The sequence below is a fragment of the Eptatretus burgeri genome, chromosome 15, assembly GCF_056783735.1.
Source record: "Eptatretus burgeri isolate ZD-2024b chromosome 15, Ebu_testis_v1, whole genome shotgun sequence".
Taxonomy (NCBI): domain Eukaryota; kingdom Metazoa; phylum Chordata; class Myxini; order Myxiniformes; family Myxinidae; genus Eptatretus; species Eptatretus burgeri.
The window spans coordinates 46,887,648-46,900,265 of record NC_140975.1 but is presented as its reverse complement, the minus strand read 5'-3'; the positions used below and the strand labels follow the sequence as shown (position 1 = coordinate 46,900,265).

The 12,618-nt window shown below is 40.1% G+C and overlaps 1 protein-coding gene across 10 annotated transcripts in view; it reads left to right on the top strand.

The window, feature by feature from the left end:
- EPN2 (epsin 2) overlaps positions 1 to 12,618 on the top strand; it is a 42,620-nt gene that overhangs the window by 6,768 nt on the left and 23,234 nt on the right. For 5 of the 10 annotated variants that reach the window (XM_085858400.1, XM_085858396.1, XM_085858397.1 and 2 more), the window contains 4 exons: positions 229 to 300; positions 7,565 to 7,639; positions 11,419 to 11,502; positions 12,431 to 12,578. In XM_085858400.1, coding sequence (XP_085714526.1) covers positions 229 to 300; positions 7,565 to 7,639; positions 11,419 to 11,502; positions 12,431 to 12,578 — 379 coding nt within the window. The remainder of the gene's footprint in view (positions 1 to 228; positions 301 to 7,564; positions 7,640 to 11,418; positions 11,503 to 12,430; positions 12,579 to 12,618) is intronic. The other 5 variants (XM_085858403.1, XM_085858401.1, XM_085858404.1 and 2 more) reach the window with 3 other exon arrangements.

Below are 12,618 nucleotides of genomic sequence, written 5' to 3'. Positions count from 1 at the left end.
CCATTATCTTTCTATCCCCCTTCGGATTTCAATTGCATGTTTTCTTACAATGCCTGTTTGTTTGGAATCTCAGGAAATATAATTTCAGATGATTCAATTATTTAATGCTACGATTCCTCATGTGCGACTGCATGTCGACAAATGTGCAGGTTTCCAGTTCTTCTGCAGACTATCGTATTGTTACTGTGCCGTCGTATTTGGAAACTGAAGTGTGCCCTTAACTTACAGAGCCTCCCTTCCTCGAGCCAAGAAGAGCCAAAGGTGGAAAAAAAGCCCAGCTTCAATGTCAGCAAGAGGCAGGCATGTTTCTGCATTCATTCTGCCAAGATGGCCTAGTTTTTTTCACTTTTTTATGGTGAAATTTTTTTCTCTCTCTCTCTTTCTCAAGCCTTATTTTTAATTCTTCTTTTTGTAAAACGTGATTTTTAAAATATTTTTTCTATTCTTTTTTAATTTTTGTAATGTTTACGTAGCTATAAATGCTGTAGTTTCAAATCACTAATTCTCCCCACAATTTCTGTAACCTCTCGCACAACCTGGTTTACCATTGCATTGTATTGCTTGACTTTAACCAATTTGAGAATTTTGTAAACTGCATTTGGTTTTTGGTACAAGTGTTATTTCACAGGCTTGCGCATTAGTTTCTAGTACTGTAAACTCTTAAATATCATGGGGGTTCATTCCTGGAAAATACCACGATATTCAAAATATTTAAAATTTAAAACCAATTTTGTATTGAAATAACAGGGTTAGTTTCCTAGGCTTCAAGAAAATATAGAGGAAGGTGGGTGCCAGCTAAAATATACACATCACAATTGAAATAAACATGTAAAATAAAAATAAATATGCTTTACGATGAAGTCTCCTGCTGTGTTAAAGTGGATTAGGGTTATACTGTATGCGTTCCTGAGCAAGGGTTATATTGGGTGGTTTGCCATTGCTTTCCCAGCTGTAGTTATGGCAGGAAATTGTAATTTGGTCCTCGTGCCAGTGAAAACTTGCATACTCCGCAAATTACACCGTCAAGTCTTAAACGTCCACCAATTAATGCCGGCAGATGCGACACCCAGTTCAGCGTCCATCCGAGGGACGGCGCACACATTGATGAATCACCCTGCCTGTAAAACACCGGGAGGAGAGTTTGTAGCTGGGTCTGGATTCAAACCAAGGCTATACGGCTTAGAAGCAAGTTTTTGTACCTCTGGACCTTCCTACCATCTTCAAAGCCCCCACCATTCCTCCCCTATTGCCATAATCTCTTGCATCATTTCCTTTTGTAATTCGAGGTGTGCTTTTCACAAATTGTTCTGCAGAACCAAAACCAGCAAATAAAATAAATGCACTCACGCCTCGACTAAGATTATCCAAAACCTCCACTTTCTGTCAGACGTCACTTTTCTTGACTTTTTTTGCTCTCGGTTCGCCACTCGCAACAGTTTTCCTCTTGAGAGCCGTGGTTAAAAATCATTAAGGGCAACAGTAACCAAAAACAAAGGGATTACTATTGCACTAAACGCAGTCTTGACACGGAGATAGGTACAGTGCAATAAACCCTCCAATACCGTGGGGGTTGTTTCTGGCAAATGCTGCAATCGTGGAAACTAAGGGCCAATGGGAAAGCAGGAGTTCGGTTCCTGGACTTCGAGAAAATATCGAGGAAGATCGATGGCAGCCATAAATAAACGTATTGTCATTGAAATTAACATGGTGTATTGTGTATATAATACATATATAGAACACATACTCACCCACATCTAACCTGTGAATGGAGGGAATAGCCTATCAGCTCTTTAGTTGATTAGGTGAGAGCTGATTGGCTATTCCATCCATTCACAGGTAAGAGATGTGGGTGGGTCTTTCTTTTATATATTGACTGCTTTTGATGTTTGCAAGTGGTACATGCTTGGAAGCCTCATTAGTATGCATTGCTGTCTGCGCTATCGTCAATAAGCGATGAAACCAGTCCGGTAGCTGAGGGGGTATGTAGCATTGGGTGGGATTCTCATGTGTGTCCTATGTGTGAACATCTTTATAGTTGTTGAGGAGCTCTGGGAAGAGTTCAAAACAGCATAGCACTTACCTTTATAGGTCGTCTTGGATTGCTTTATGCAGCTTCTTTGGCTTGAGGAGTGTGGGAGGGGTTGTGTGTGTGTGTGTGTGTGTGTGTGTGTGTGTGTGTGTGTGTGTGTGTGTGTGTGTGTGTGTGTGTGTGTGTGTGTGTGTGTGTGTGTGTGTGTATACACACACACATATGTTAACATTGAAATAAACATGTAAATACAGTGCAAGGTAAACAAAAACACATGACCTTACCTTTAAATTTTTTTCCAAAACAGCGAGGTGGGTGAGGGTAAACACATTACTTACTCATTCGTACTGTTGATTAGGTGAGAAACGTACATTCGTACTCTGCCACAAATAGAAACCACAAGACAGCTCGGAGATGATGATGCTGCGAGAGGGGGTAGGATGGAGTTTAGAAAGATGTGGATGTATAACTTGTGATGGCTGTTGGATCATCGGTAGCATGCCGAAGGCGCCTGCTGCATTGCCACATAAAAGAAGGGTAAAACGATTCTTCACCACCTTGATCCGCAGCAGATCTTCCCTGCTTGGACTGAAAGGTATGAGAAGGCATCCTCTTCCAAAATAATCCCATCTCTTTGCCATTAAAAACCTGCTCCGACATAAATCACCTCACCTTGATTTGTTCCACGAGCCATAGTTGAACTGGAGCCCTCGGCCCTGGGTGCATCGTGAAAACGTCGGTAAATCTGCAATGATTTCTCCTGTACACCAGTCCACTCAAATTCTGGGTAAATCCAATAGGGTTCTCCCGTATCACCAGTCCACTCAAAAGTCGGGTAAATCCACAATGATTTCTGCCATACACCAGCCCACTCAAAGGCATTTTTTTTCTGTTCGGTCCTCGATCTAAACACTAGGCCAGTGATTCTCAACCCTTCCTCTGTCATTTACTCCATCGGCTTGATGTATTTCGCCATTTACCCCCTTACTCCCATGAAAAAAAATGCATAGCCGGCATAGAGGCACAGAAAAAAAGGAGATAGAACAACTTTATTATTAAGGTTTTTCACAAAATAAACTTTGATAAAGGAAAAAAAAAAGATAGAGTCCACTTATATCAAACAAGATCAAACAAAAATACCAGAAGCATTATCAGTGGGAACTCTTCTGATTCATTGAGTCAACCAGTATATTTATTCGAAGAGCTGTTGATGACAACGCTACCATAATGTCGTCATCGACTTTCAGGCGGTTCCTTGCCTTTGTCTTCATTGCTACTAAAGTAGAGAAACCTGATTCACATAGATATGTGGTGACAAAGGGAACAAGCACTTTGAAGGCTCGCTGAGTAAAGTGGGAATGAATCTGTGAGTTTCATTCAGAAATCAACACCAACTCTATCAAATTCTTCCTTGAGACTAGCAGAGGACTGAAGATCAATCAGCTCCTCTTTTGCTGGGTTGTCATCTTTCATTTCTGACAGATCAGTGGTAAAAGGTCTTCATAGTCATCTTTCTGTAGGTATCATGTATTCTGGAAAGTAGCCAGTGGTGATGCTTCAAGATGTTCAAATGTGCTGTGATGTCTTCATTTATTTCAGGTAACGCACCAGGTTCTTCTCTCATGGCCTCATCCAAGTTTGCAGAATTTGCAAAAAAAATTTGATGAACTTTTCGTGCCCATAAATCCAACTTTGTCTGCAATGCTTTCATCTTTTCACCTGCTTCAATGATGGTTACTGATTTTCCCTGGAGTTGTTTGTTGACGGGTAAATACTTGGGTAAGATGGGTAAATATATCTGAGAGGTACCCTAAAGAGGCGATGAACTTTGAATCAGAAAACTTTTCCCACAGCTTTGAATCCCGGTCACGAAGAAAAATCTCTACCTCAGTACGGAGCTCAAACACTTGGTTAAGAATAAGTCCACGAGATAGCCACCTCACCTCAGTATGAAGCAAAAGAATTGAATGCTCAGAGCCCATCTCATCACAAAAAGCTTTGAACAAGCGGTGAATCAGTGCTCAGGCATGAATGAAATTAACAGCCTCAATAACTTTCTGCAAAACCATTTTCAGATTTTCAGGAAGGGTTTTCGCAGCTAATGCATATCCCTGAAGAACACTGCATTGTTATCACACAATGTTATCACATTGCCTTTTGTTTTACAAGTGCAGTGAAGCCTAATCTAACTCCCATCATGGCTGGGGCTCCATCAGTACAAATTGAACCAACCATGTCCCATGTGAGATCGTTCCTTTCAAATAAATCTTCTATTTTCTGCATTATGTCAGCAGCCTTTGTGGTTTGTTGCAGAGTTTCACAGAAGAGAAATTCATCCTTCAGTTCTTTTCCACATATGTACCAGACAAAAACAAGCAGTTGTGAAAAATTAGCAACATCACAGGATTCATCAAGTTGCAAAGAAATTTTTGCTGGGCTAGATTTGATCTGTTCAATAACTTGTTGACAAATATCTTGAGACATTTCACTAATACGTCGATGAATTGTGTCATTAGAAAGGGGAATGTCTTGAATCTTCTGTTTTGCTTCTTTCCCACACACATGTTCAACCATGTCTAAGGCACAAGGTTTAATCAACTTCTCGGCAATGTCGTGAGGTTTCTTTGCCTTTTCTATTCACTGTGCTACGTGATAGGAAGCTGCAAGCATTGATTTCTTGTTAGATACGACGCCATGTTTGGGCAGTTTTCCTGCAGCCCTAAACCTCACTCTATTTGCCTCAAAGGTAGCACAGTCATCAGATGCATGGGCAGGATGTATAGTGTAGCTTCCAGATGCTGTTTTGGTATTGAAGGTTTCAATGAGCCATTTCCAAGAACTTTTGAGCACAGCAGACACTGAGGCTTATCCATGCCATCTTCAACAATGAAGTCAAAGCAATATATTGAACACATGAATCTAGGTATGTACGTTTTTTTTTAGACATGCCAAAATCTGAAAAGAAATGATCATGAATCAATTATAATGTCGTTTTTCTATTCACTGAAATATGGAATTGATATTTTAAATAATAATGAATTGGACACACACATAGCAGACACTGAGGCACAAACACACAGCCATACACTCACATACACACATAAACACATACAGTGGGGAGAACAAGTATTTGATACACTGCCGATTTTGCAGGTTTTCCCACTTACAAAGCACGTAGAGGTCTGTAATTTTATCATAGGTACACTTCAACTGTGAAAGACTGAATCTAAAACAAAAATCTTGAAAATCACATTGTATGATTTTTTTTTTAAATTAATTTGCATTTTATTGCATGAAATAAGTATTTGATCACCTACCAACGAGTAAGAATTTCGGCTCTCACAGACCTGTTAGTTTTGTCTTTAAGAAGCCCTCCCATTCTCCACTCATTACCTGTATTAACTGCACCTGTTTGAACTTGTTATCTGCATAAAAGACAGCTGTCCACACTCAATCAATCAGACTTCAACCTCTCCACAATGGGCAAGACCAGAGAGCTGTCTCAGGACATCAGGGACAAAATTGTAGACTTGCACAAGGCTGGGATGGGCTACAGGACAATAGGCAAGCAGCTTGGTGAGAAGGCAACAACTGTTGGCACAATTATTAGAAAATGGAAGAAGTTCAAGATAACAGTCAATCTCCCTTGGTCTGGGTTCAAAATAAAGATAGAACAGAAAAACGGCTATCTCAAAGCGTCGCAGCCCGAATGAATCACATTTATTCCCTCTAAACAACGGGTTTGGGGCTAACTACACATGTACTTACAGAGATATCTCACCTACGGGACCTGAATGGTGGTTTGCGAATTTCCACAACCACAACTATATATGTATATATATATATATATATATATATATATATATATATATATATATATATATATATATATATATATATATATATATATATATATATATATATATATATATATATATATATATATATATTTGAACACACATACATGTATACAATTTTGTCAAAATACTAATGCATAAAAATTTTTCTATTTTTGGCCAGGTGCAAAAAAAAAACCAGATAGAAACATTTAAAACAAAAAAATAAGGCCATAAATCAATTCCTGACCCTCAAAACCCCCCCAAAAATATTTTTCATAAGAAAAGAGAAAATTGGGGGGGGGGGAATTGATATTTGAGTCTGTCTGGAATAATTCGTATAGAATGTGCGTCTGTTTGTTATAATGTATCATGTGTTGTCTGTCACATCACAATGATAACGGTGTTATTGATTTTGTCTGAAGTTGCAAAAAAAAAATCGTCATAACATGATGTATCAAATAACAAAAACTAAAGAGTTACTATCAGCATCATCATTATAAAAATAGTGACATTGAGTTAGAAATGTGAATGATGTATGAACGGGACACCGTGCAATCTTTGAGATCTGCCGACTAATGCCGGCAGATGGTATACCCAGTTTAACATCCATCTGATGGACAGCACACAGTGATGCATCGCCCTTCATGTGAAACATAGGGATGCCAGTTTATAGCTGGGTCACGATTCCATCCAGGGCTTGACAGCTTAGAGGTGTGTGTGTGTGTGTGTGTGTGTGTGTGTGTGTGTGTGTGTGTGTGTGTGTGTGTGTGTGTGTGTGTGTGTGTGTGTGTGTGTGTGTGTGTGTGTGTGTGTGTGTGTGTGTGTGTGTGTGTGTGTGTGTGTGTGTGTGTGTGTGTACCTCTAGGCCGGCCACCCGTGAGTGAAGAATTTCAAAAACCATTTATGTTTGGGGATGGATATTTTAGAACTAGCAGCTTTTTACTTAGCTCAGGAAAACTTGAATTTTCCTCAACATTTTCAAGCCAAATTGCTAATGTATCTTTGTGTCCAGCTTAAACCTTGGTCTTGTATAAATTGGAAGTATCTATCATGCCATTTGTACTTGAGCCTTGAGCCTTGAAGCTCATGTCATGTTTATTTTATTATCGAGATGGCCATTCTGTTGAGGTTGGTTTCCTAAAAGCAAGCAAGTTGTTTTGTTGTAGGCTACCCAACAGAAATGTGGCCTTAAAATGCTTTTGTGCATCCTGAGAATTGTCATTGATTGCGTCCTTGTGCAAATGGAATGGTGCTTAGTGAAACTCGACATTGGTGCAGGCTTCACTTTTATTGACCTTGGGGCAGGGATTTTTTATTTCATGTAAAAGGTTACAGCTGAAATGCAAGCAGCTGCTTTCATTTCAGCTGCCAGCTATTTTACGAGCAAACAAAAATTTCCTGTTTTCATATTTGGGATGTTGTTATTGGGGTAAAGGTGATTAATTTGGGAATACAAACTTGTGAAAATCCACTTGACCATTTCACACTACCCACCTTCAGGTGGTGTTGCACTGAATGCTCTGTGATGGGTGGTCTTCTCTGGTGTTATAGTGGGTTCTACCCTCAAGTTGATGCGAAGTCCCAAATAGAGGGTTGCTTGGTTTTTCTTTTTCCCCTCTCCCTATCCCCCTCTCTTCTCCTCTCCCTTCCTCTCCTCCTTCCCTGGCACGCTAATGCATTTCCAATGCTTTTATAGCCTCCGAAGGCCAAGAGAGAGGACGACCTGCAGCTCCAGCTTGCACTCAGTTTGAGCAAGGAGGAGCATGCAAAGGTAGAGCTCTATTTCGCTCAGTCACCAACTAGCTTTTCCACTGTAACCCAATCGAATGCTCGCATCATGCCGATTGATCATCTTTGTCTTCCTCCTATTCTTTTTCTTCTGCTGCTTCCCCTCCATGTAGTACGTGGTTCTTTTCATGCAATTTGTTTTGTGGTGTGTACTGTGTGCGATGTTTTTAAAACAATTGCCGGAAAGATGTTGCTGCATTTTGAGTTCTGGCAATCCATGCTGCCTTTCCAACGTTCAGTTGGGTTAAAATTCTGTTTGAGAACGGTAAAATTTATTTTGATTATTTTTATTTTTGCGATCCGAAGTTTAATCCACCGGCAGCATTTTCGGTCAAAGATCAATTTGTTTGCTTGTGTGTTTTGGTTTGAGTTGAAACCCATGGGCTTTAAATTCAAAGGCAAAGATTCTGTCTTGGTTTTTCTCTGCACTAACTGGTGTGAAACTAGTGATGATTATACCATCCTGAATGCGGTAAACTAAGATTGCAATTAAATTGTATAATGTTCTTTCTCAATAATGTGACATTAATTTATTGACAAACATGTAATCACAACCAGTGACCATTTGGCTGACTAAGATTGCATTACACACCCTTTTCATCCAGGGAGCAAATTATCACCCGCCTATTAATTCCCTGATTGTTTTTTAAAACGCCTTCTCCGATACTGAGGGCCATCTCAAAGGTTACTATATTCCTCCTTTGTTTTGATGCCAAGCAACACGTACCATTTTTAAAGTCATTAGTGTGACTTGGCCAGGGTTTGAACCGCCAACCTCCCACACTCAGATCAGGGTGGACGCTCTAACCATTATGCCACGAGTCTGGTGCCATCTTTTGTTGTGATTACCCTGCGCATACGAAGCGAAAAATGAGGTTAAGCACTTGATTCACTTTTGCTGTCTGTCTACAAACGTCAGTTTATGATCGAAGAACAACTTCATTTCAATTGAATGTTATATTTTGACCACAAATTGGAAAACAAACCTGTTATTTAGCAGTATTTTGGCTCAAAATTCATGCTGATCGTGCATGTTCAGAGAGGAGTGAATTATTTTGGTCTGTCTGCCTGTCTGGCAGTCAAACAAAATAGACAAGAAAAAGAGCAATCAGAGATTGCAGAATTCTTTTGAGTGGTGTATTTTTTATAGGTTTTAGGGTAAATCCAATATGGCTGCCAAACTATGTGACCTATGATATCATATGTGTGAACCTTTTGTTCCTCATGGACAGGCGGTCATACGTGTAAAGTTTCGCCTCAATCTATTCAGCCGTTTCAGAGAAGATTTTTGAAGGTTTTTTTTTTTTAACAATATGGCTTCTGAATCATGTGACCGATAAAGTCATCAATTTTTTTTTTTTCCTGTGGACCATTTTATCCTTAGATCACCCTCAAAATGTTTTATCCTGATTGGATGTGGTGTTCTACATATGCAATTATGACTTCATAATGAAGGCACCCATGACATAAAATCACACTCATTCCCCATGAAGAGTACTTGCTATGTGTGGTTTCAGAGATAGAGGTCCAAAGTTTTTTTTTTTTTTTTTTATTTTATTTTATTTACATTTTTCCAATATGGCTGCTACACCACGTGACTTATGACATAATTATCATGAAAACATTCTACATGAGTAGTCGCACCAATGGTAAAAATTTCGTCTCAATCCGACAAGCGGTTGCGGAGAAAAACATGAAAGTTCTGTGCCGACAAACAGACAAACGGACCCAAATGTAATACCCTCTCCTTAGGGGAGGGTAAAAATCATTCCAAACTGGAAGCTTACTGTTTTTAGCGACTTCATAAAGGACACAAACAGCAGCCACTAAAAACGAATGTAGCATGTTAAATAAGGGGGTGTAAAATATACTGCAACAATGGCGGTAAATTTCCGGAAAAGTTTTTTATTTTTAATACAACCTTTAAAATCCTTATTCATTTGTAGTGAATTATATACTTGAACACTGCAGAACACAAATCACCTTTTTGGCACTTCAAAAAAACTTGTCCGTTTCGCAGTACTTCGACAAAATATTACGGCATTTTACGTCATCACGACCGATCAAATTCGCTGCTTGCAGTCCCCGCCCATGTCCTTATTTCTCAATACTGCATAGGGTATGACGTTCTATGAACTCTCGTTAATTTTTACCACCACATTATCTGAAGGTTTTCCTCCATAAATCTCTCTGGTCTTTGTTGCGTGATATTTGATGATGAGAAACTTACCTAATCTCTGACCACGCACAGAATTTATCGTGACACGGGTCCGCTTGCATTGCAAAAACTGTGCTGGCAAATGAGATGCGGCTGTATTGATCCCATGTGCTGATGGAAAAGATGAGCATTTTATGTTTCCTTGTGGTGGGCAGTGGGTGCAAATCACATGTCCTTGAATCTAACACATAAAACTTCCAAAATAGCCCATTCTCAAGCCTCTATGTCATTTATATGTCCTTCAATTTTCTTCACAGCCAAATGGGATTTGGGTTTTGACACAACACTTGGGTTATTTTGCAATGGGAAGAAGCTTTGCACATCATCAGATCATTCCACCCCTGCCCCGCTTGTGAAATGGAGGCTCATTTGAAGAGCAAGGCGACAAAAGGGAAAAGGCAGCGTGCCAAGTGGGACAACAAGCAGAGTAGATGAACGTAGAGGAGAAGAGGGAGGAAATGCAGCAATAGACACCAGAGGTCCACAAGAGCGTCCAGCCCAGACTAGGACACAAACCCAGCACCAAGGCACATTCCAAGAAACTCAACAAGTTAACACCATGAATTAACAGATTAAATTAGATTGTTTCCAGAGCTGGTAGTCTCAGGTTCAAAGACAGCCTCTAAGACCCCCTAAGGAACCCGGAACTGGAATTCCAACAACCAATGCCCACTGTACCAAAAGCACTTTGGTGTGAAGGGTTCTGTGCTGGCACGAATAATTTACTGGAGGAAGTGCATTCCAAGTGTGTCCACAAAAGGATGTCATGATGATTTCACATATATTGTGTGAAATCATGATTTCACGTCTATATTGTGGGGAAATTCGCATGGCTTTTGAGATGGCCCTCATGTGTTCGTAATCGTACAAACTTTGCATGCGAATATAAAATGATAGTGAGTACATGAGATGAGCAAATAAAGTGGAAATTTGGATTTGAAACTTCACTTCTGTCAAACACCATTCATTTTCACTCACACCTGCTGTTTGGCAGGTAAATTTTGTGCACCGTCCCCTGTCGATCGATTTGAAACCCATTTGTTAATGTACTTGAGATGTTGACAAGGCCATAACAATATCCTGATTTATAGGTCTATTTGTTCATTTTGTACAATATGTTCAGCCCTTTATTTATTTATTTGCTTTTCTATGCTTCCTTTTTTTTTTTGTTTTTTTTGTAATGGCCACATCTTGAGACCTGTAGTACCTTAATGGATTTGTCTGTGAGATACTGATCCCGCTTTCTTTGTTTGACTTCAACCAAAAACAAAACCTGCCATATTAGGAAGAAAATCAAAAAACAGGTTGCATCATCAATTGTAGGTTTTGCCTTTGAAATTTTTGTAGTATCTAGCCAGTCAAGTATAACCAGGAGTTCAACTAACATAGAGTAAAGATCAAAAAAAAATTCTGTTATAAAAATTTCTTTCCACTTTCTTGGGCTTGAGCAGCGGAGGCGATGGGGCAGCCTCCATAATTTGCGCACATTGGCTCTTGCTCCCCAGACTGACCCCTTCCTTGGCTTAACCTTGTGCGCATCCTAGGAGGAGCGTCTAAGGCGTGGGGACGACCTTCGTCTGCAGATGGCTCTTGAGGAAAGCCGCAGGAACGACCGATCGAAAGACGAGGTGCGGTTCTGTTCTCGAGTGTGCGCCACTGTGTGCAAAACATTTTTCAACTTCTCGTGTTTAGTATAATTGGTAACCTTTGCGATTTGACAGATTGCTTTATTTTTTTTAAATATATTTTTAAACAAGGACTTTCTTTTTTCTAAACTAGTTAGTTATGCTTGAAGGCTGGCCTCATTGAAAATAATTTTTTTCTCGGCAATCTGAAGATAGCTGTGATTAGACTTTCTGTAGTTGTGGCCCAATTGGGGTGTTGCCATCGTGATGTGTAAAGGCTGTGAGATGAGATAACAGTCTGGAATTTTAACTGCAGAAGGCAAAAGCTTGGGTAGTTGGGATGAATCACGAAGCAAGTTGAAATTTTCACTCACCTTTTTGATTTACCGTCGAGGTGCATTTCCTCTCCCCCCCCCCACCCCAACCCCCACACCCCTCGACATATGCACCACGGTTCATGTTGTGCACATTCATGTAGATATGTCATCAGGCGTACCGGAAGCATGTTTCACGTAGTGGTGAGGAAGAGATTGTGCACTTGTGGAGAGTTGCGGATTCTATTATCAGGGATGCTGGCAGTTTTTATTTTCAGCACAATGCAGTCCTTGTAATCTCGGCTGTTGTTTTAAGAACGTCGAGCACAGTGCTCACGTGTCGTTCAGAATTTATTTTCTTTCAGCAAGTCAACCAGCTTGCATTTGTCGCATTTTACAATGCAGGCTGACTGGTGCATTTTGTATACTCCTGATTACTCCATCTTTGCTTATCGGTTTCCTCCTGATGATTCCAATGTAGTGTTTGGTCTTTGATTTAATATATTTATATTGTAAGAAATTAATATGTATTGTTGGACATTTGTGAAGTAATTTGACTCCTCCAAGACCTAATATCTCGTGTGCGGAGTTGTTTTGTAAGTCGTCATTTCATGCAGAGTTCACTACTCGAGATCGCGGAGGCATTCCGCCCTGTTGGAGGTGGACCCGCAACAGTCAGCGCAGATCCGTGGGGTGTACCTATTGTGCAGCCAGACCCTTGGGGTGGTTCTTCTGCCGTTCCAGAGCCAGATCCTTGGCAAGGATGTAAGACGTCCTTTCATTTCTTACTCTTCCGCTTTGCACA